Source organism: Phyllobates terribilis, unplaced genomic scaffold, assembly GCF_046119375.1.
Source record: "Phyllobates terribilis strain yellow unplaced genomic scaffold, ASM4611937v1 Scaffold_1__5_contigs__length_1240528914, whole genome shotgun sequence".
Lineage (NCBI taxonomy): Eukaryota > Metazoa > Chordata > Amphibia > Anura > Dendrobatidae > Phyllobates > Phyllobates terribilis.
In genome coordinates, this window is record NW_027362761.1 from 1,160,158,779 (window position 1) to 1,160,184,636 (window position 25,858).

General features: G+C 45.7%; 1 protein-coding gene across 1 annotated transcript in view; it reads right to left on the reverse strand.

Moving 5' to 3' along the window:
- Positions 1 to 12,356: 12,356 nt before the first annotated feature.
- The window catches only part of LOC141172902 (NELL2-interacting cell ontogeny regulator 1-like), a 44,198-nt gene continuing 30,696 nt past the window's right edge, over positions 12,357 to 25,858 (reverse strand). The window contains exon 4 of the mRNA XM_073657524.1: positions 12,357 to 12,780. Coding sequence (XP_073513625.1) covers positions 12,724 to 12,780 — 57 coding nt within the window. The 3' untranslated portion in view covers positions 12,357 to 12,723. The remainder of the gene's footprint in view (positions 12,781 to 25,858) is intronic.

Below are 25,858 nucleotides of genomic sequence, written 5' to 3' on the forward strand. Positions count from 1 at the left end.
TGGCCGAGTCCAGGACCTGGTGGACGCAGCGCGGCTCGGGTGGTCACTCAAGGTCGGAGTGACCGGTACAAGAACAGCAGTAAGTAAAGAACCCTGAACTGCACAACCCGACTCTGACTCTCATTACCATCTTCCCTGCACTTCCACAACCACCATCCTCCGCACCTGACCCCCTGAGGCTATACCCCTCCCGTTGGGGGTTATACTACCCAAGCTGCACAAACACCATCAGCCTCAGCGGACCCTGCTGCAGCGGCGGCCGTAGTGACCGCAATTCAACGGGTGGCGTAGTCGACATAAAGAACTTTAGTAACATCATAAGGACTGCCACACACTGAGCTTGACACCCTGGGCACGGACCGGGTCACAGCCACTCGGAGACTACAACCCCCCATCTGATCCGGTTCCGGGTATCCCCAACAACACTGGCCCAGGGGGCGCGTCAACTTTGGCGTAGTCGGCAGGATAACGTGCCCGCAACAACCGGGTACTGCGTGCCTGAAGAAAAGTACATCGATACCTTAAAAAGAAGTCTCCTGCCGGTTCCGGAGGGTCCCCGCCATCGGGCCCCATCACAGGTCGTTTCCCGCCGGTTGTCCGCCATTTGCAGCTTTTTCCCGCCATCCATGGAGTTTCCCGCCACTGGGAGACGATTCCCGCCATTTCCAAAGATTTCCCGCCTTGGAAGAGCGGACGCCATTATGGGCGTGCCAGAGGGTGGCAAGAGGCCACCTCCCATCGTGGGCCAGGTCGAAGAATGGCGCCAAAAGCGGAAACCGCCCCCACCAACAGAGACTGTGATGCTGGAAGTGTCCATCAGCGTAAGAGAACTGCCCCTGGAACTGACAATCACAAAGTTGCCCCGGGACCACCCTCAATGTGGGCGGAGACAGAAGAAGAGAACAAAGATGGGTGTCGCCTGGAGCAGTCTGGAGAGAGCGCACCCGGAGACAAGACGTCTGGAAGAGAGTCCAGAGAGAGCCTCCCCGGAGATGGAGGGAGAGTCAGGCAGCACCGACCCAGTGGTCAGGAGCCTGTTGCAGGTCGCCACTCCAGAAGGCCTGCTGGAGATCCTAGCACAGCTCCCCCGAGACCGGGAGTGTGCACAGACCGCGTTGGAGGGCCTCGCACGGAGGATGGCCCGGGTGCAGCGAGAGACGTTGGCGGAGTGGAGCCGAGAGATGGCCCAGCAGACCGAAATCCGTCAGCGGAGCACGCCACCCGAGACGAGGAGACAGACCGCCTCTGAGGATGGCGCAGGAGGAATGAAGGCAGGAGACGGCGCCGAGAAGGGAGCTGAACGGACGGAGGCAGGTAAAGGGGACGTCTCTACCCCGAGCCGGGAAACCGCGTGCCTGCCCCAGCTCCCCGTCGCAGAGCCCGAAATTCCCCCTGCCGTGCCCGTCGCTGCATCGTCACCGCCGCCGACTAGGCCTCAAACGGAAGCCGCGACCCCTGTGACGTCACACGCCTCGACCCCGAGCGTGGCCAAGCAGGAAGTACCATCGGCCTGGTCGCAAGGCCTAGTACCCCCGGGCGACGCAATACCAACAGCGCCCCCTACCTCCGCGGAGCCCCCGGCCTGGTCGCAGGGCCAAGTAACACAGGGCGCCGCCGTTCTTACGGTGCCCTTTACTTTCAAAGTGCCCCAAGCCTGGTCGCAAGGCCTGGTTAACCCGGGCGCCGCTACCACCACGGCGCCCATAACACCTAAAGTACCGCACCTGGGTGAGGACCTATTCGCCCAGCATACGTGCCCGGATGGGCAGCCCTTCGTATGGCCCCAGGAATACATCCAGCTGGAGCTGCAAAAAGCAAGGGCCATGTGCGAACCCCTGATCCCGGCTCCAAAGCCCATAAAGAGGATCTCGCCCCCGCTAGAAGAAACCCAGTTTGAGTGGGATCCCACCGGAGAAGACCCCATGGGGTTCACTCAGGAGACTCGGGCAGCCGCAGCGGAGCGTGCAGAGTGCTGCCGCCAGCAGCTCGAGGTCTTTGAGAGGGAGCGGAGAGAGAGGCGGGTCCGGGAACAACAAGCCCAAATAAGGAGCGCGGAGCAGAAGAGCCGGACCAGGAGAAACCCTCGTGCAGCGCATGGTCCCCGTACCATCGGGACTGTGATAAAGTTCAATCTGCAGCATGGGTGGGGTTTCATCAGGGATCACCGCACCCCAGGCGACGTCTTCGTGACCAGGAGAGACGTTGAGTCCCACCTACCGGAGGGACACAGAGGTCGTGACCTGTATTTAGGGGACGAGGTCACCTTCACCCGGCACAAGTGTGCCAAAGGACCCTACGCCCTCCATGTGCATCGCCTGACGGAGGAGGAGCTGCGGTGTGAGGAGGAGCAAGAGGACCCGGACGGGTCTGAAACTGAAACTGTCCACAAAGAAAGAGCAGGAGGACGCCGTCGTTGAGTACGGTAGTGAAGAGACTGTATAAAGTTACCCGTTAGGGTATATGCCATGCTGCTAATTTAAATATGGTCCCCGTTGGGACAAGTGTGAACTGTTCCAGTGTGTCCCATTTCCCCACTGACCGAGGACTGAGAGCGGTCACCCCTTTCCTAATACCTGGCCGAGGACTGAGAGCGGCCATATCCCCTTGTATATAGTTGCGCTTCCTAAAGCGCCCCCTACCGGTTTTATAGGAAACCGTGTTTCTTCAAGAGACTATCGCACTTTACCCGGTCACAAGTTGCACCATGACCGGAGGTACCAGAAGACAAGAATGTTTTTATGAAAAGTTTATATGAAAAGTTTATGCTGCTGATAATGTTTATATGTTTTAGATGTTTATGTTTATGAAAAAAAAATGTATGTTTTGGATGTTGTTTATATCTTACAGCCCGAGGACGTGCTGTGATTTACCAGGGGGGAATGTAGCACCCTGAGGATTCGGCTGCTACAGGGGTATTGCACCTCAACCCAGAGGTGTGGTATTCCACTCCCGGGTAAGGATGGAGTGTGGAACTGAGCTCAGTTAGCTGCATGCACTACACACATCCCATTTCCGGGGAACAGACCGATGGTACTCCCACTAGAGAAATGTGCAGGTACAACAGAGTCTGTTCCTGGCTGGAGTGGGAGGGGGGTGGTACATCCCAGTAGTGTAGGGGCAGATAGGGGGAGCAGCCTGGGTAAAGTTAGGAGCTCATTGGGTGCTGGTCACCTGAGCTCACACATAGAGGGAGTATATAAGGTGGGCACCATCTAAGATCAGGGTCAGTCTGTGAGAAGTCAGTCAGTCAGTAAGTCTTTGCAGAGGAGTGGAAGAGAGCAGAAGAGCAGAGCAGCCCCAGGCCAAGAGAGAGAGGAGAAAGAAAGACCCAGAGGGGGAGAAAGAAGGAACTCCAAGAGCCCAAATTAAATCAAAGGGTGAAGAGTTGGCAACAGGGTACCGGATCCCAAGCCGGCAGAGGCTACAGCACACCTTAGCCAGGAACCGGAGGCCGTGGGCAGAATCTGCCACGGCCACCCACTATATCCACCCGGAAGGCAGACCACGCATAGGGTCAGGGAACCCAGAGACAAGGGTTCGCCAACAAGAGGCCCGAGGGAGCCGGACATAGGTGGATCCCTGGTGGGGAAGGCCAGAGACGAGGACAGGACAGAAAGGGAGCTCAGAACCACGCTCCAGAACTACTTGGGGGTTGGCCGAGTCCAGGACCTGGTGGACGCAGCGCGGCTCGGGTGGTCACTCAAGGCCGGTACAAGAACAGCAGTAAGTAAAGAACCCTGAACTGCACAACCCGACTCTGACTCTCATTACCATCTTCCCTGCACTTCCACAACCACCATCCTCCGCACCTGACCCCCTGAGGCTATACCCCTCCCGTTAGGGGTTATACTACCCAAGCTGCACAAACACCATCAGCCTCAGCGGACCCTGCTGCAGCGGCGGCCGTAGTGACCGCAATTCAACGGGTGGCGTAGTCGACATAAAGAACTTTAGTAACATCATAAGGACTGCCACACACTGAGCTTGACACCCTGGGCACGGACCGGGTCACAGCCACTCGGAGACTACAACCCCCCATCTGATCCGGTTCCGGGTATCCCCAACAACACTGGCCCAGGGGGCGCGTCACATCGCGTCGGTGAAAGTGCGTGCGCGCGCCCTTAAAGGGCCCACGACCACTTTTTTTTTTTTAATTCTTCAGTTCCCTCTGCATGGGGCCCGGGGCCCACCAGGAAATTTCCCGGCGCCCCGCCAGGCCAGACCGAGCCTGCATACATGTATGCCTCCTTGATGATGCCTTGTTCAGTAAAAATCATCTTTTATAGCTTCGATCTTCCAGGCTAAGGGGCATACGCTGCCCGGAAGATAAGACTGTCTCTGGTCTTCATTAAACAAGATTTCTCCTCCCCTTCTCTTCAGTTTCTCTTTGACGTCATGTGCACTTCCGAAAATCATGCGCCTGCACATTCTAACATAGTAACATAGTTTGCAAAGCCGAATAAAGACTTGCGTCCATCAAGTTCGACCTGTTAGTTCTGTAATTGCTAAAGTTGATCCAGAGGAGGGCAAAAGCCCCAAATGATTTAGCCAATCTTCACCTGAGGAAAAATTCCCTCCCGACTCTGAAACCAGCAGTCAGAATAAATCCCTGTATCAGCCTACTATTTTATTTTATTCTGCCTGCCGTCACTCCTCTGCACTGTGGGGAATTCACTTTTACTGTGCGCCGGAGATCACTGCAAGTTGCAGTGACCCTTAGGCACCTGCACACCAAATCGAAGACAGTGACCTCAGAAGGGCGGAACGGTGCAGAGGAGAGATGGCAGGCAGTATGCTCAGGTGCAGCATTTCCAGCCGCGCTCATGACGTCAAGCTCAAATGGGTGAAAGATTCCCTTTAACACATACAGCGGGTGAAATAAGTAGTGAACACGTCACCAATTTTCTAACTAAATATATTTCTAAAGGTGCTATTGACATAAAATTCTCACCAGATGTCGGTAACAACCCATCCAATCTACATAGGCAAAGAAATCACCATAGATGTCCATAAATTAAGTTATGTGAAATAATGAGAAATGACACAGGGAAAAAGTATTGAACACGCTTACTGAAATGTAATTAATACTTCATACAAAAGCCTTTGTTGGTGATGACAGGTTCATGACATCTCCTCTATGGAGAAACTAGTCGCATGCATTGCTCAGGTGTGATTTTTGCCCATTCTTCCACACAAACACTCTTCAAATTCTGAAGGTTCTGTGGTCTAGTCTCCTTCCAATGAAGTCTTAGCTTTAGTGCCTTCCATAAATTTTCTATTGGATTCAGGTCCGGTGATTGGCTCGGCCATTCTAGCAGCTTTATGTTCTTTCTCTGAAACCAATTGAGAGTTTCTTTGGCTGTGTGTTTGGAATGTCCACCCTCATTCCATCTTCATCATTCTGGTAGATGGCAGCAGATTTTTATCAACTATGTCTCGGTATATTTATCCATTCATCCTTCCTTCAATTGCATAAAGTTTACCAGTGTCGTATGCTAAAAAACAGACCAACATCATGATATTCCCACCTCCAAACTTCACTGTAGGTATTGTGTTTTGGGGGTGATATCCTGTGCCTTTTGACTTCCAAACATGGTGTGTATTATGGCATCCAAACAGTTCTATTTTGGTCTCATCTGACGAGACTATTTTCTCCCAGTATTTCACAGGCTTGTCTAAATGTTTTTGAGCAAACTTTAAATGCGCTTGAACATGCTTTTTGCTCAGCAACGTAGTCTTGCGTGGTGAGTGTGCATACAGGCCATGGAGGTTGAGTGCATTACTTACTGTTTTCTTTGAAACGATTGTACCTGGTGATTTCAGGTCTTTCTCTACCTAAGCACAGGTGGTCCTTGGGTCTTGGACAACTTTTCTGATAATTCTTTTCACACCTCTGTCTGAAATCTTGCGAGGAACACCTGGTTATGGCCGGTTTATGGTGAAATTATGTTCTTTCCACTTCCGGATTATGGCCCCAACAGTTCTCACTGGAGCCTTCAGTAGTTTAGAAATTCCTCTGTAACCAATGCTATCAGTATGTTTTGCAACACCAAGATTGCAAAGGTGTTGAGACTGCTCACTGGTTTTAACCATCATGAGATATTTCTTATGTAGCAACCTAGTAATGAGATCCCTTTTTATAGGCCATCACTCGAACTAGTTGATATTATTTTTCACTATGTTTGGAGGATTGCTTTCTAATTATTGATAGATTTCAGCTGGTGTCATGACTTTCCATGGCTTTTTGCACCTCTCTTTTTCCCTGTGTCATTTCTCATTATTACACATAACTTAGTTTATGGACATCTATGGTTTGATTTCTTTTTCTGTTTGAATTGGATGGGTTGTTACCAGCATCTGTTGAAAATGTAATCTCATAAGCAACTTCAGAAATATATTTACTTAGAAAATTGGTGACGTGTTCAATACTTATTTCGCCCGCTGTACATTATTCAACAACCATCTCTGTTCAAGTACATTGTGTCATGCCTCGGTTTGGGGATTTGATCCGGTAACCTGTTTGGTTCGGGGTCGGTTCCTCTGTCTGCTGAGCTATTGCTCTTTCTTCTTTGTCCAAATCTTGATGGTTTCAATTGTCTTTGTTTTCCCTTCTTGGTTTTCTCCTATCCAGTTGTTCCTCATTTTCCTGTTTTTGGTTTGCCCCATCACAATCCGGGTAGAGTTTTATATGTTCACTAGTGTTGAGCGATACCTTCCGATATCAGGAAATATCGGATCGGAATGGATCGGGCCGATACCTAAAAACTATCGGATATCGCCGATTCCGATACCGGAAACCAAAGCAAGTCAATGGGACACAAATATCGGAATGAAAATAAACCATTTCTTTCCTTGTAGGTTAATTCTACATGAAGGAAAGCAACTAACAATAATGTAGAATGTATTGGGGGAGGTGGTTGCCCAAATCGATGGGAACAGTGCTCACAGTGAAACATGAAAAGCCGGCAATTCATCAGCGGCATATACCGGTACCTGACAATTTAGAACAGAAAGAATAGAGCTTCACACATTGATTAGATAGATAGAAACATGTCAGTCACATATATAATAAGTACAGTGACAGTGTTGCTTACTGTACTTGTCATTTAGTGTAAAGGATTTATTTAAAAAAATATAATAGTGTTTTCATGCACCGTCTCTTTAAAAAAGCCGGCCGGCAATTCAGCATCGGTACCCGACAATTTACAACAGAAAGAATAGAGCATCACACATAGATTAGATAGATAGAAACATGTCAGTCACATATATAATAAGTACAGTGATAGTGTTGGTTACTGTACTTGTCATTTAATGTTAAAATAAAGGATTTATTAAAAAAAAAATTGGCGTGGGGTTCCCCGTAATTTTAGTCTCTAGCGGAGGTTAAGCAGACGGCTGGGGCAGATGTTTGAAGCCTGGGAAGGGGGTAATACCCACGGAGCTTCCTAGGCTACTAATATCAGCCCCCAGCTGAATACCTAGCCTTTACTAGCTATTAAAATGGGGGACCCCCCCAAAAAATGACGTGGGGTCCCCCCTATTTTAATAGCTAGCAAAGGCGAGGCAGACAGCTGGGGGCTGATATTAATAGCCCAGGAAGGGTGCCATGAATATTGGCTCCCTCCCAGGCTAGAAACACCAGCCGTCAGCCGCCCCAGAAATGGCGCATCCGTAGGATGCGCCAATTCTGGCACTTAGCCTCGCTCTTCCCACTGCCCTGTAGCAGTGGCAGTGGGGTAATAGGGCTGGGGTTGATGTCAGCTTATAATGCCAGATGACATCAAGCCCAGGTTAGTAATGGAGAGGCGTCTATAAGACACCCCTATTACTAACCCCATAGTCAAAGTTAAAAAAAAACACAAACACCCAGAATAAAGTCCTTTAATTTAAATAAACACACAATTCTTTATTGTTCTAAATTAAACCATACTTACCGTCACACCCATTCCAGCTGAAGCCAACGATCTCCTGCAATAAAAGAAAAATAATAAACCAACATCATCCTTACCTTTCCATGGTTCCCAGGACAGCTTCAGCTCTGCTACATCGAGATGACAGGCTGGACCGCAGCAGAAAGCTGCCATCCAGCCTGTCATCCCGCAGACACTGAGAAGCGCAGGCATGCTTGCGCTCCTCAGTGTCAGGCTGTGACGGCATCCAGATGAGCCGACAATGAACTCAGCTCACCTCATGCACGTCACTGACAGCGTGGGAGAATTCTCCTGCACATGCGGTGAGCGTGAGAGACTCGGCTCATCTGGATGCCGTCACAGCCAGACACTGCAGAGCGCAGTGGTGGCGATCGGCGGGGACAGGTAATGTATAAACTAATTTATTTTAGGTAACCACTGGCCACCAATGACATGTATTTAAAATTTATTGGGAACACAGTAGGGCAATTTAAATAGTAGGATCAGGCTGATGGGAACTACTGCTCCCATCGAGCTGATCCTGCTGGCACGAGTGGACGGGGGACAGACATAGGCCGATGGGAGTAGTAGTGTCACATCGGCCTATGTCTGCCTGCACGCGCACACCCGCACACATCCGCAGACATTGCACAGACACCGCGCACACACCAATCATGACCGGTCTGATCGTCTGGGAGGTGAGGCTGACCTGTGCGGCCGTGGGAAAGTTCATGTGAGTTCATGCAGTCAAGCATGAACTCACATGAACCCTCTGAGGGCACCGCGGCTACTTCAAATGAACAGCTGATCAGCATCACCTGATACCTCAGCTGTTCATTTGAAATAACCGGCGGGAGAGCGCAGCACAGAACGGGAAAGCCGCGGTGAAGTCTTTTCACTGCCGGCTTCCCCGCCCGGGTCCTTCGCTCCCCGCTCCTTGGTGCTGTGCTCCCCGCCCGGTCCTAACTTATGATCAGGATGTGAGGTGGCGAGGGGAGTGGAGGATCGGGGTGGGAGGCTGCGGGGAAGCAGTATGGGGCTGTGTGATTGTTTAAAAGCCGGCGGCTTTTTACCACCCGCCGGCTTTTAAACAATCAGGAGAATTCTCCCACGCTGGGATGGCATTCTGATGACAGGCTGGATCGCAGCTGAGCGCTGCCATCCAGCTTGTCATCCTTCAGAGACACTGCAGAGCGCAGGCATTATGGGAACTTCCGATTCCGGTATTCGATATTGTAAAAGTATCGGAACTCAGTATCGGAACTCCGATACCGCGAATATCGGCCAATACCCGATATTACAGTATCGGAATGCTCAATACTAATGTTCACCCTTCACTGCACTTCCTTGCTGGCTATACCCCTTTGTGGATGTGTGTTCAGGAGTTCCAGTCTTTCAGCGAAGGGGTTTACCTTGTTTGGTAAACTCCATTTGTATTCCTGCAGAGAGTCTATTTTCTTTCCTTCCAGCACCTTCTCCTTATACCATTGTTAGGTTTCTGGGAAGTTACTTGTTCCTTTTATCTCGGTTCTCCTTAGTTCTCCCTTAGTTCATAACACATTGTCTCTTGTATGACTCTTTAACCAACAAGCTTGTTGCTTCTTCTTAAGTTAAGTTGTTTCTGAATTGTTTCATTGCAATTTTTCAGTCATCCCTAAGAGAAGAACCACACTACCTCCGAGGGCTACTATATCATATTTTCTTAAAGAAATCCTGTCAGCTCTCCTAATGCTCATAAACAGTCCTAATACCATTTAGATATTTAATTCTACATCCCAATTATGTCCCGTTTAGACCAGACAATAGTAGGTTAAAGCAATACAATTATATATAGGCTGACTTGACGTTACAACTGATCGTTGTACTAACTTGGTGCTGTATACAAATACTGATGGTGTTTTGGCACTACATTCATGCACTGACGGTGGTTCTGGTGCTGCATTCATGTACAGACTGTGGTTCTGGAGCTGGATTCTTGTACTGACAGTGTTTTTGGTGCTGTATTCATGTACTGACAGTGGTTCTGGAGCCACACTAATGTGCTGATGATGGTTCTAATCTTGTACACATGTAGGAATCCATAAGGTGCTTCATAGCTATGTTAAAACTTAAAAATCCTTGAAACTTAGAGATTTGAGATTATGAGGAGGATTTGTTTGGTTTCATACTGATTTTTTTGGAGCAGAAGCTGAGAATAAATTCTCCAAATCCTCCTCAAATACTCATACTTGATTCTGGTGATGTATTAATGTACTGAGAGTGGTTCTGGTGATGTATTCATGTAAGTAGCCCTTTACATTTTTTCTTCCGGCAATTGGGATTGGTTCAGTATGGCAATGTGGCACTTGGACCAAAAAATGTTGCGAAGCCTATCTCAAAATGCTGTTAACAGCAGCTCAGACAAGATGTTGCCCCCATCATCATGTACAGAAAATTAAATGTCAAAAACCTACAATCAGAAAATAAAAGCAGATGTCAAAAATATTTAATTATAAGAATAAGAAAATGTATTAGTATCTGGTTTTAATTAGTAAAAAATAATAATAATAATATTATATACATAGGGCCGAATAGGACTGTGTGATTATGTCACTTGCATTCACCCACAGTAAGTGTAAATGTCATTTGATGCTTTATTCTCTCTTTTTCTTGCTTTTCTTCCTCTCTAATATCTGAGCCTGTTCTTCTTCTTACATTATTTTGATCCCTATCTTCATCCTAGAATTGACTTTTCTTATAAAAATGATTTTAAAATATATATTTTTTAAGCTAAAAGCGTCTTTACTTATATGAAGATAATGGCGAAGACATTTCCATCATTCTCCCGCTGTGTAGAAGGAGTTAATGACAGACTCTGTACACTCCATGTTGTCCTGACACACAATAGCACTAGCCTGGCTCATTATTACATTTTAAGGAGCAGAACCACCGACAAGCACTGCAGATATTCCCAGGAGCATCCTGATACTTCTCTCGAGCTATAAAGGAGGCTCTCCGAAGAAAGTCAACCACCCGGACTGGATTACTGTGTCTATTAGTCCTGCTATTTAATTCATGCAATATACATGAGCCAGCATTTACTGCAAAATCAATGGCCAATGGGCACAATACACAAGGGCGGCTCATCAGGGCATCTGTAAAATACACTTATCTGTATCAGCACTCAGTGCGCTGCCCCAGTGCTATAGAAGGGTCCACAGGGGGTCAATTAGGAAGGTCCAGCATGTACAACTGTCAGTGTAGTGCATACCATTACTGCGGAAGGATGAAGATATCCACCACAAAAAGGATTATTTCTGTGAGTGAAGAGTGTAAGTACTGACAGTGGGAGGATTTGCTACCCACAAGGGTCGAGGTGATAGTCACACCAGATGGAGTTTGTGTACTGATGTCTGTGAGTAAAGATGCTGAGGAGACTGAAGCTTGAGTGTAAGGACAGGTACTTAGTAACTATGTGAGTAGCCTGCAGGAAAGCATAGGATTGCCAAACCAACTTTAGTAGTGCATTTCAGTCAATAAAGTCGGCCGAGAGAGGGGTTGTGACGAGGACTATGAAAGTTTGCTACATTGAAAGGAAGAATGTACAGGAGTAAAGGAAGAGCTGCTGAAGTAGTTGCCAGCAGGTTGTGAAAGGTGTACCAATTATCACACTGTTGTTGTTAACACCTAAATTGTTCAACACCTACCTCTGTTCAGGAACATTGCCTCTTATAATTTGCACACAGGGAATGAGGCACTATGCTCGGCAGTTGATGGGGCTGCAAGCTATTAAAGTAGAGCTGTCACCAGTTTTAACACAAACCGCATACAGTATTAAAGGGAACCTATGAAGTCCAAAAATACTATTTACTGTATCTATATTTATAGGTGTAATCTGCAGGCAAATAGTGTTTAAATCTTGCTTATCTGACTTACTGGAGCAGCGGCTACAGGAAGAAAATGAAGTTTTATTCTCCCTGCGCCTGCTCACTTCCAGTCATAGGGAACAATCAGTCACCACTCACTATACTGTGAACATGGCTGTAATCACTTCCCCGCACTTTGATTGACAGCTTACTCTGCAGGGTGTGTGAAGCGCGTGTGTGCAGCATGGGTTTGCAGAGCAAGCTGTCAATCAAAATGATGGGGAGTGATTACAAAGCAATCACTGTGCAATAAGCAGTGACTCTAATCACTCCCCTGCAGAGCCCTGATGACTGGAAGCGAGCAGCTGCGGGGTGAATATGTAAAGGCAGAGATGTATTCACACTATCGGTAGGCATATAGCGCCTGATTCATCATTTGTGAGTCAGTTTTCTCTTATTGTCTCTTGGTATTCGCTAACTTTTTTTGCAGCACATTCTTCAAAATGCAAAATCCAAAAATATCTCTTTTTTATTTTGCAACTTTTTAGTTTAGCAAATTACTCAAGGGAGGAAAAGACTGGAATGAGAGGCGCCAAAGAAATTCGACATTTAGTAAAAGTTTTATTTCATCATTCTGTCTGAAGAATCTAGATAAGCAAAGGTGTCGAAAAAAAAATTAATTAAAAAGCGACGCAAAATTTTTCGAGAATAAAGCGTAAATATAAAAGCCACTAAAAAAGGAGCAAATAGAAAGTATAGAAACAGCAATGATGAATAGACTGTGGTAGGAAGAATGCGGCCCCAGGGCAATAACAAAGCCGTGCCTTTGAAAAAAATTCGACTTGTTTTTGAGTGTATTCAGCAGATTAAAAAAAACTTAAAAAATGTCTACTTCTCGAATATGACTTTGGTTATAGTAGGAGGCCTGCGATCTTATTATTCATTGCGGGTATAGGGTTCTTGTAGTTTTATACGCGACAGGAGCACAAACCACAATCCTCCGTCCTCAAGAAAAGCGTCTCAGTCTGAAAAAGAAATAAAAAACATCATAGTAACTGATCTCTGGTGATTTTATAAAATATCCAAAAAATCACATCTGTTTACTCTGATCAGTATTGTGAATATCTCTGTCTTTTAGTGATGGATCTTCATAGTCCTGGTGAATAAGCTGGACTGGCTGTACACCCCTGGTAAGCCAGTGCTCAATATCATATGTCCCAGATGAATGGTACATATTGCCAGATATCACAGGTGAATATATACACTAATTATTAGAATATGTGACTCGTCCCCTGGGCCGTGGGGTACTCAAGACCGGGTCTCTAGGTTGCGCGGTGCTGATGGGGGTAGTAGTGGCAACCCGGTCCCGTGCTCAGGGTGTCAAGCTAAAATGGTGGCAGTCTCTTTATATATATACATGTGAAAGTCCGACTACGCCACACGTGGATTGCGGTCAGGGATGACCGCCGCTGCAGGACAGACCGCTGGGGCTGGTGTTGGTGAGCAGCACAGGAATGGTATAACTCCCCACGGGAAGAGTGTAGCCCCAGGGCAGTATAGGTGGATGTTAGGGGTGATAGTTCCGGCCGTGATAGTCAGAATGCAGAGTCCGCTTAAACAGTTCAGGGTCTTTATTGTAACAGATGGTAATGACCCAACAACAGTAGCGGCTAGGAGGGGGCCTGGATGTCTGAGAACACTCGGGAAGCCCCTCTGGTCAGGGTGATGGCGTAGGCCTACCGTGCTCTCTATGCTCTTTCTGACTATTCCCCTCTTAGTGGTAAAATAGCCCACGTCCCTGAGCGTGCCGTGTATTCTCACCCGTATGGCTTGCAACTTGGGCTCCTTTTACCTCTGGCCTCTCTTGGCTTTGCTGGTCCCTTCTGTTGTGGCGGAGCCTCCGGGCTTTTTAGGCCAAAGGACATGAAATCCCTCACAGATTGGTTCTCTGCTGCTGGACTTAGAGTCTTTACAGCCTCGGACCCCAATGTCCGGTAGGTAGTTCTCCCTTTCTTCCAGGACAGGCTCTCAGCGCCGTACGTCCCTGGCTAGCAGTTCCTCCACTGCCTCACAACCTCCTCAGCCTGCTGCTGACCCTTACTCTCTGGGCCTAGACTCCGTCACAGTCTCAGGTCTCCCAGGTCTCTCTGGTCTCTCTGGTCTCTCTAACCCTGCCCCCAGTTCCAGCTTTTATAGGGCAGCCTGCTCCCCCTACTGGCCTGGGACAGGAGGTGTTGCATGCTAATTGTCCCTAACCAGGGAACCTCCCTCCTGCTCTCAGACACAGCCTTTATTATTTGTGGCATTCAGGCCTGGGGTGACACATATGCTAAGCCCTGGTGACATAGTGGTACACGCTCAGCACTCAATGAACTAGTTGTGCAAATACGATAAAAATTCCCTGCAACCATATCTAATAATGGGATACAAGAAACATCTGACAGTATCTACCTATGGTTTTCTATAGACATATGACACTATGTAACACTATATCACCTGGGCTAAAGATATGTATCACTTGGTAATTTAGGACATATAAAAGTATCTACAACTGGGATACCAGGAACATATTACAGTAACTTCATTTTCTCTACCAGGGACATATAACAGTGTATACCACTATATAGTCAGAGCCAAGCATAATATGTACCATTTGGTCATTTAGGACATATAACAGTATCACTAGGACACCAGGGACATATGACATTATCTATCTATGGGTTATTAGGGACATATGATATTACTGTATATTCCACTAAGTATAATATGTACCATTTGGTCATTTAGGACATATAACAAGATTTTAGATTGTCTCTCTCACAGGTGAAGTGTACCTATGATAAAAATTACAGACCTCTCCGTTCTTTGTAGGTGGGAAAGCTTGCAAAATCAGCAGTGTATCAAATACTTACTGTATACTACTTGGCTGTTTATTACATACGACAGTATCAACCTATGGTTTACTTGGAATATACAACAGTATTTAACACGAGGTTACCAGGTTTATATGACAGTATCTACCTATGGGTTATTTGGGAAAAATTACAGTATCTACCACTAGGTTACCAGGGAAATATAACAATAACTACCTATGGCTTTTAAAGCCTTGCAAGTAGACAAAAGGGACCTTTTGGACCCATTGAAGCACCAGCTGGGTGCGAAACAGATGTTGTCCTGAAGGACCCCCGCTTCCCTGGCTCCATGTTTTAAAGTGTGCATAAGGAATAAAGATTCTTCATGATATATCACTTGCTGGAGTGTAGACTGACGCTCACTAAACTGCCTGCAGATATGCGATCTGAATAGTGCTGCTTTCTTTAGCTTCTTTCTACTCACCTACCTATGGCTTTAGTTGGGAAAAATGATAGTATCTACCACTAGGTTACCAGGGAAATATGACATTATATATCACTAGGTTACCAGGGACATATGACAGTATATACCACTAGGTTACCAGGGACATATGACAGTATATACCACTAGGTTACCAGGGACATATGACAATACATACCACTAAGTTACCAGGGACATATGACAGTATATACCACTAGGTTACCAGGGACATATGACAGTATATACCACTAGGTTAGCAAGGACATATGACAGTATATACCACTAGGTTACCAAGGACATATGACAGTATATACCACTAGGTTACCAGGGACATATGACAGTATATACCACTAGGTTACCAGTGACGTATGACAGTATCTATCACTAGGTTACCAGGAACATATGAAAGTATATACCACTAGGTTACCAGGGACATATGACAGTATCTATCACTAGGTTACCAGGGACATATGACAGTATCTATCACTAGGTTACCAGAGACATATGACAGTATCTATCACTAGGTTACCAGGAATATAAGAAAGTATATACCACTAGGTTACCAGGGACATATGACAGTATCTATCACTAGGTTACCAGGGACATATGACAGTATATACCACTAGGTTACCAGGGACATATGACAGTATCTATCACTAGGTTACCAGGAACATATGACAGTATATACCACTAGGTTACCAGGGACATATGACAGTATCTATCACTAGGTTACCAGGGACATATGACAGTATATACCACTAGGTTACCAGGGACATATGACAGTATATATCACTAGGTTACCAGGGACATATGACAGTATATATCACTAGGTTACCAGGGACATATAACAGTATATATCACTAGGTTACCAGGGACATATGACAGTATATACCATAGGTTACCAGTGACCTATAACACTATCTGCCACTAGGTTATCAGTGACATATGACAGTATATACCACCAGGTTACCAGGGATATATGACAGTATCTATCATTAGGTTGCCCGGGACATATGACAGTATCTGCCACTAGGTTACCAGGGACATATGACAGTATCTGCCACTAGGTTATCAGGGACATATGACAGTATATACCACCAGGTTACCAGGAATATATGACAGTGTGAACCACTGTTTTATAAGAGTTGAACATAATATGTCCCTCTTGAATATCTGAGATATCACATATCTACAGGGCCGGCTCCAGGTTTTTCTGGGCCCCGGGCGAAGGAGTCTAAGTGGGCCCCTTTAACATGTACACGATTCATGATGCACAGATATGGCGGAGAAATATATATATAGTACACAGGGCCCAGCCTGCCACCTCATCCTTCACATATGCAGACATGCGCACACACACGGTACGCAGACACGTGCACGCACACATGGTACGCAGAGATGCGCACGCACACACGGTACGCAGACACGTACACATACAGACATACACACATTTTTACACAAATTCTTAAAAACATATATAAAACAGACAAATATATATACACAGTCATACACACTGACATTCACATACATGCACTCACACAGACCCATTACAAATATTTTTAATATGGGGATTGGGGAAGCCTCACTCACCTGTCCCAGGTCCAGTGTCCTGTCCAGCAGCTCCTCAGGCATGGGGCAGTGCAGGGCCCCCGGCGTGTCACAGACATCATGGCCCTGGACCATCAGAGGGGCCCACTTGCGGTCGGGTCCGGGCCGCTCCCCCTCCATCTGTGCAGGACCTCCGACGGTGTTTGATTGCCGGCACTGCCCCAGACATGGCCACGCGTTGTGCGGCTGTGTCTGCTAGTAATGACGCGGCAGGGGCGACACACAAGCACAGTTAAAGGTGCCGTCGATCCTGCCGTGTCATTACTAGCAGACACAGCCGCACAACGCGCGGCCATGTCTGGGGCAGTGCCGGCAATCAAGCAGCGCCTGCGTCACTGAACAGGTGCCGAGGAAGCGGTGTGGGCCCCGACAGTGAGTGGGTGGTGGGCCCCGACAGTGAGTGGGCGGTGGGCCCCTACAGTGAGTGGGCGGTGGGCCCCGACAGTGAGTGGGCGGTGGGCCCCTCTGATTTTACAGGGCCCCGGCACTTGCCCGGGTACGCCGGGTGCTGACGCCAGCCCTGCATATCTAATATATAAAGCTGAATGTGTATGTATGTATGTATGTATGTATGTATGTATGTCCGGGATTGGCATCTGCACCGTCGCAGCTACAGCCACAAAATTTTGCACAGTCACACGTCTGGACCCCCAGAGCGTCATATAGTATGTTGTGAGGCAAATTTTTAACCCTGCGCGTTCCAATTCACCAAACAATTTTGCCCCTATCTACATAATGGGGAAAAAGTGAAAGGAAAAGTGTTGGAGGCAAATTGACAGCTGCCACATGTGAACAAGGGAGAATTAAAGAATGAGAGCGATGGCGCCAAAGAGTATATACCGTACAGTTGCTAAGGTGGGGCCCTGACATGGGATACTCATACTCACCACACACGGGGATATGAACACACACAAAATGCGCCACACACTACCACGTGCTTGAACACATATACCACCCTCAGCACACACAAAACGCATCTCACAAAGATTTATCAGGCTGCCAATAGCAACCAATCACAGCTCAGCTTCTATTTTGCCACAGTTAATTAATCTGAGCTGTGATTGGTTAATATAGGCAACAAAGGACATTCTCAGTATAACAAAGCTTGTGTAAGGTAATAAGATGTCAGTTAGGGTGTGTTGGTGGAAAGGCTGATGTCAGTCACATTACTTCTATGTGAGAGGATATAGAAACTGCCAGTTACAGACTATTTTTACCACAATAATGCCTCATAAGAAAAGGAATTTCATGGCATGAATGTCAGCTGATACGAAAAGAAAAGCTGCATTACGGGCCAATGAAAAATGTGAAGATCGAGAAACAAAGCTGACACACATGAGAACAGCAGCTGCTTCCTCAAGAGCCAATGAGCTTTCTGAGCAGAGGGAAGCGAGGCTTGCAGACAAGAGAACAAAAGCTGCTTCCTCAAGGGCCAATGAACTTTCTGAGGAGAGGGAAGGGAGGCTTGCAGACATGAAAACAGCAAATGCTTCCTCAAGAGCCAATGAGCTTTCTGAGCAGAGGGAAGCGAGGCTTGCAGACAAGAGAACAAGAGCTGCTTCCTCAAGGGCCAATGAACTTTCTGAGGAGAGGGAAGCGAGGCTTGCAGACATGAAAACAAGAGCTGCTTCCTCAAGAGCCAATGAACTTTCTGAGGAGAGGGAAGCGAGGCTTGCAGACATGAAAACAAGAGCAGCTTCCTCAAGGGCCAATGAACTTTCTGAGGAGAGGGAAGCGAGGGTTGCAGACAAAAGAACAAGAACTGCTTCCTCAAGAGCCAATGAACTTTCTATCTATTTGTTTTGTGGTTTTTGTGTGGAGAATAAATTTTTGTTAACACGTTCTATTTTGCTAACACAGTTATTAACCCGGGCGAAGTCGGGTAGTACAGCTAGTAACATTATATATTCCAGGAAAATCAAGGGTATGACAGTATGATCCACTGTATCACTAGGACGGAGCATAAAATGAACCACTTGGTCATTTTGGCCATATGACAGTATGTAAACATTAGTAATGTGTATATGTTGTGACAAAGTCACTGGCAAAGTACTGAAGGGTAGATATGTAGTACTGAGATTGTTAGCCCCAGTAATATAAACACAGGAAAAATGTTCCAGCACACGAAGTGATGAGGGGTTAATCAGCCATGTTTAGTACTAGGGTGATTAAACACCTGCAGAGAGGGAGGAGGTCAGAGGATAAATCCCCAGCCTTTTAGAGCATTTGGTATGGAGAGGGCCTGGAGGCACAAGCTCTGGAGCTGTATTGTCATGTGAAGGAAAGCTAAACCTTGGGTTATTTGTTTGTGAAGCGGGCGGTTACCCGTAGCAACAAGGACTGTGCCATACGTTAGGGAAGGCCGTGTTTTGTTTTGCTAACATTGACTTGGTTTATGTTGAACTCTTAATAAACCACAGGAGATTTAAAGAGACAGTGTTCCTGTGTCTACCTCTATGTGCAGTCAAGTGGTGAGCTGATCTACCACAATGTGCAGCTCCCTGACCCCATTATATCAGCTGTAGATCAGGGCGTCAAATATTACTGATACATATGAGACATGCATCATAGTTAACCTATTAAACTTTGATTGACCTCCTCAGTGCAGACCAGACAATGATATCTCATAGACTATATTCTAACACAAGTGTATATACTGCTCTGCTTTGCTTGCAGTAGGCAAATATCCATGATCCCATGAGCTACAATGATATAGAGTCACCCCACCACATATTTCGTAGCAGTCATTCATTTGCACAATAATAACTAACGTTAAGCCATAGCAGCAATAGTAACCCAACCGTAACTCCCCCAGAGGCATTGCTGATTGTGCGAGGTGCTAGCTTAGAATAAACTGACTAATTTATCAAAGTCATTACAAATACTGGATTTAATGAATGTCTCTGGCATAACGACTACTGTTTTGTGTCTCCCACTGCTCTTTATGGCCTAATTCTTCTCTAGATCTCTAAATATATCTTTGGTTTGCCAATTAATTAGAATGGACCCAGTGGGAGCCTGATAGTGACGCCGGCCCCTGCTGTGGCAAATAGAATTGTGTGTGTAAAATCTTTGTTTTACAGAGTTTCTTACACTAGAGAATCTTTTCCCATTGCTTCCATTGCCACAAAGCCTGTTTCTCTCTGTTAAAACAAAACCTTTCACCAAATTTTGCATATTGAACTGGATACATTGTGTAATAGTGGCTGAAGAGTAGAATAAAATGTCGTTGTTTTTTTTTTAAATTATGCCTTTCCATTGCAGAGATATTAGCAATCAAAATATTTTGCACCTAATGAGTTAACTTTTCTTAACTCCAAGTGGGTGTTATCAGATAATTTTCACTGGGGGTGTGCTTATTTTCCCTTTATGTGTTTGCTATCACTGGGGTAGTGAACTTTTACTCCCTGTATGAGTTGCTATCACTGGGGTAGTGAACTTTTACTCCCTGTATGAGTTGCTATCACTGGGGATATGTACAGTACAGACCAAAAGTTTGGACACACCTTCTCATTTAAAGATTTTTCTGTATTTTCATGACTTTGAAAATTGTACATTCACACTGAAGGCATCAAAACTATGAATTAACACATGTGGAATTATATACTTAACAAAAAAGTGTGAAACAACTGAAAATATATCTTATATTCTAGGTTCTTCAAAGTAGCCACCTTTTGCTTTGATGACTGCTTTGCACACTCTTGGCATTTTCTTGATGAGCTTCAAGAGGTAGTCACCAGAAATGGTCTTCCAACAATCTTGAAGGAGTTCCCAGAGATGCTTAGCACTTGTTGGCCCTTTTGCCGTCACTCTGCGGTCCAGCTCACCCCAAATCATCTCGATTGGGTTCAGGTCTGGTGACTGTGGAGGCCAGGTCATCTGGCGTAGCACCCCATCACTCTCCTTCTTTGTCAAATAGCTCTTACACAGCCTGGAGGTGTGTTTGGGGTCATTCTCCTGTTGAAAAATAAATGATGGTCCAACTAAACGAAACCGGATGGAATAGCATGCCGCTTCAAGATGCTGTGGTAGCCATGCTGGTTCAAAATGCCTTCAACTTTAAATAAATCCCCAACAGTTTGACCAGCAAAGCACCCCCACACCATCACACCTCCTCCTCCATGCTTCACGGTGGGAACCAGGCATGTAGAGTCCATCCGTTCACCTGTTCTGCGTCGCACAAAGACACGGTGGTTGGAACCAAAGATCTCAAATTTGGACTCATCAGACCAAAGCACAGATTTCCACTGGTCTAATGTCCATTCCTTGTGTTCTTTAGCCCAAACAAGTCTCTTCTGCTTGTTGCCTGTCCTTAGCAGTGGTTTCCTAGCAGCTATTTTACCATGAAGGCCTGCTGCACAAAGTCTCCTCTTAACAGTTGTTGAAGAGATGTGTCTGCTGCTAGAACTCTGTGTGGCATTGACCTGGTCTCTAATCTGAGCTGCTGTTAACATGGGATTTCTGAGGCTGGTGAATCGGATAAACTTATCCTCAGAAGCAGAGGTGACTCTTGGTCTTCCTTTCCTGGGGCGGTCCTCATGTGAGCCAGTTTCTTTGTAGCGCTTGATGGTTTTTGCAACTGCACTTGGGGACACTTTCAAAGTTTTCCCAATTTTTCGGACTGACTGACCTTCATTTCTTAAAGCAATGATGGCCACTCGTTTTTCTTTACTTAGCTGCTTTTTTCTTGCCATAATACAAATTCTAACACTCTATTCAATAGGACTATTAGCTGTGTATCCACCTGACTTCTGCACAACACAACTGATGGTCCCAACCCCATTTATAAGGCAAGAAATCCCACTTATTAAACCTGACAGGGCACACCTGTGAAGTGAAAACCATTTCCAGTGACTACCTCTTGAAGCTCATCAAGAGAATGCCAAGAGTGTGCAAAGCAATCATCAAAGCAAAAGGTGGCTACTTTGAAGAACCTAGAATATAAGACATATTTTCAGTTGTTTCACACTTTTTTGATAAGTATATAATTCCACATGTGTTAATTCATAGTTTTGATGCCTTCAGAGTGAATGTACAATTTTCATAGTCATGAAAATACAGAAAAATCTTTAAATGAGAAGGTGTGTCCAAACTTTTGGTCTGTACTGTACTTCTACTTCCAGTATGAGTTGCTATCACTCAGGGCATGTACTTCTACTCCCAGTATGAGTTGCTATCGCTGGGGACGTGTACTTCTACTCCCCGTATGAGTTGCTATCACTGGGGACATGTACTTCTTCTCCCTGTATGAGTTGCTATCACTGTGGTCATGTACTTCTTCTCCCTGTATGAGTTTCTATCACTGGGGGCGTGTACTTCTCCCTGTATGAGTTGCTATCACTGGAGGTGTGTACTTCTCCTCCCTGTATGAGTTGCTATCACTGGGGGCATGTACTTCTACTCTCTGTATGAGTTGCTATCACTGGGGGCTTGTACTTCTACTCTCTGTATGAATTGCTATCACTGGGGGCGTGTACTTCTACTCTCTGTATGAGTTGCTATCACTGGGGGCGTGCACTTTTACTTCCTGTATGAGTTGCCATCACTGAGGGTGTGCACTTCTAATTCCTGTATGAGTTGCTATCACTAGAGGCGTGCACTTCTACTCTCTGTATTAGTTGCTATCACTGTGGCATGTACTTCTACTCCCTGCATGAGTTGCTATCACTGTGGGCATGTACTTCTTCTCCCTGTATGAGTTTCTATCACTGTGGGCATGTACTTCTTCTCCCTGTATGAGTTTCTATCACTGGGGGCATGTACTTCTCCTCCCTGTATGAGTTGCTGTCACTGGGAGCGGGTACTTCTACTCTCTGAATGAGTTGCTATCACTGTGGGCATGTACTTCTTCTCCCTGTATGAGTTGCTATAGTGACGCCGGCCCCTGCTGTGGCAAATAGAATTGTGTGTGTAAAATCTTTGTTTTACAGAGTTTCTTACACTAGAGAATCTTTTCCCATTGCTTCCATTGCCACAAAGCCTGTTTCTCTCTGTTAAAACAAAACCTTTCACCAAATTTTGCATATTGAACTGGATACATTGTGTAATAGTGGCTGAAGAGTAGAATAAAATGTCGTTGTTTTTTTTTTAAATTATGCCTTTCCATTGCAGAGATATTAGCAATCAAAATATTTTGCACCTAATGAGTTAACTTTTCTTAACTCCAAGTGGGTGTTATCAGATAATTTTCACTGGGGGCGTGCTTATTTTCCCTTTATGTGTTTGCTATCACTGGGGTAGTGAACTTTTACTCCCTGTATGAGTTGCTATCACTGGGGTAGTGAACTTTTACTCCCTGTATGAGTTGCTATCACTGGGGATATGTACAGTACAGACCAAAAGTTTGGACACACCTTCTCATTTAAAGATTTTTCTGTATTTTCATGACTTTGAAAATTGTACATTCACACTGAAGGCATCAAAACTATGAATTAACACATGTGGAATTATATACTTAACAAAAAAGTGTGAAACAACTGAAAATATATCTTATATTCTAGGTTCTTCAAAGTAGCCACCTTTTGCTTTGATGACTGCTTTGCACACTCTTGGCATTTTCTTGATGAGCTTCAAGAGGTAGTCACCAGAAATGGTCTTCCAACAATCTTGAAGGAGTTCCCAGAGATGCTTAGCACTTGTTGGCCCTTTTGCCGTCACTCTGCAGTTAAGCTCACCCCAAATCATCTCGATTGGGTTCAGGTCTGGTGACTGTGGAGGCCAGGTCATCTGGCGTAGCACCCCATCACTGTATGAGTTGCCATCACTGTGGGCATGTACTTCTTCTCCCTGTATGAGTTTCTATCACTGGGGGGGTGTACTTCTCCCTGTATGAGTTGCTATCACTGGAGGCGTGTACTTCTACTCTTTGTATGAGTTGCTATCACTAGGGACATGTACTTCTACTCCCTGTATGAGTTACTATCACTGGGGGCGTGCACTTCTACTCCCTGTATGAATTGCTATCACTGGGGGTGTGCACTTCTACTCCCTGTATGAGTTGCCCAATCATAAGCAATCAGCAATACAGCAATATGTACTTCTTCTCCCTGTATGAGTTTCTATCACTGGGGGGGTGTACTTCTCCCTGTATGAGTTGCTATCACTGGAGGCGTGTACTTCTACTCTTTGTATGAGTTGCTATCACTAGGGACATGTACTTCTACTCCCTGTATGAGTTACTATCACTGGGGGCGTGCACTTCTACTCCCTGTATGAATTGCTATCACTGGGGGTGTGCACTTCTACTCCCTGTATGAGTTGCCCAATCATAAGCAATCAGCAATATAGCAGAAAAAACACGTCTCCACCATAGCTTAAGTTTCACTGGCTTACTTGATCAACAAACAATGTCAAAAATTTGGCTTTTGAGCCCTAAAGAATGCCTGCTGGGCAATGATCACATAGTTGGGGGGGAATTCTCCAGCGTGAGATGCGCCTGATTTATTGAGGTTTATCACATTCTGTGCATCCTTCAGAAATACAAATTTACAGTATAGTTTACACCACTTTCTAGAGTAAATTATAGTTAGTGGCAAAGAAAGTTGGCGTATAAATGGCATGTACCATAACGTGTGAATTTTCTTTTACATCACTGTTTTTTAATTACCCCCGTATGTCTGATGTAGTTAAACTGCCAAATAACCATTTTTCTACAAAGCCTCCTTATTTCAGGGGATCAAAAGTAATTGGACAAATTAACTTTATCATAAATAAAATGTTCATTTTTAATATTTTGTGGAGAATCCTTTGCAGACAACGATTGCCTGAAGTCTGGAAGCCATGGACGTCACCAAACGCTGGGTTTCCTCCTTTGTGATGCTTTGCCGGCCTTTACTGCAGATGACTTCAGTTGTTTCTTGTTTGTGGGTCTTTTTCCCTTAAGTTTTGTCTTAAGCCTGTGAAATGCTGCTCAGTGGGGCTGAGAACTGGTGATGACTAGGCCATTGCACAATATTCCACTTCTTTGCTTTCTCAATATGTTTTGGGTCATTGTACATCTGTTCTGCGCTGTCCAATAAACCTTGCTGCATTTGGTTGAATCTGAGCAGAAAGTCGCCCCCTGAGGAAGTACTGAATATGAAACGTGCGTTGGGGCTAAGGGACGTCAGACACCATACGTGCTGCACTGGCCACAATCCCCTATTAAGGTAATTACCTTTATATAAACTATTTGTAGGTTTATTTTCTATTATGTCCAGGGCTAGGGGTTATATCCCAGCCAGTAACATGGTTTACAGAATTTTTAAATGATGGGTGGTTCCTAAAGGGACTATGTGCCATTGTGCACGCGTTTGTATTTATTTTACATCAGGCTGTATGGAAATTGCTTCCAAAAAAATATATATTAATCATGGGAGATTTTAAGATCCCAATTGGCGATTCTCTTTCCCCATCTGCCGCTCATCTTTTATCACTAACCTAGTCCTTCGGCCTTTCACAATTGGCTAATTCTCCTACACATGAAGATGGGAGCACATTGGACCTGATCTTCTCCCGGCTTTGCTCAGTACATGACTTTACTAACTCTCCCCTTCCACTCTCTGGCCATAATCTTCTTTCATTCTCTGTCAAGAACTGTGACTCTACTCAATAAACCCCCACTTTCCACACTTCTAGAAATATACACGCCATTAACATCCAGAAATTTATGAAAAAGTTGCAATCATCATTGGCCCCAATCTCCTCCCTCTCATGTCCCGACTCTGCATTGAAGCATTATAACGAAATATTGCTATGCGCCCTGGATGAAGCCGCACCTCCTACACAAAGAACAATTCGGCATAGACGGCGACAACCCTGGCGCACGCCTCAAACACGTCTTCTCCAGCGGTGCTCAGGTGCGCTGAACAGCTGTGGAGAAAATCAAATCTGCCCGAAGATTTCCTCCATTATAAATTTATGCAGAAAACATATAACTCTGCCCTTCACCTCTCCAAACAAACCTACTTTAACAACCTCATAATCTCACTTTCCAATAATCCTAAACGACTCTTTGACACGTTTCATTCTCTCCTCAATCAAACAGCACAGGCCCCGACCACCGACCTCAGCGCTGACGATCTGGCCAATTATTTCAAAGAAAAAATTGACCATATCCGACTGGAAATTTTCTCCCAATCCCCAAACGTTATGCATGCTCTCCCCCGCCACATTGTATCTTGC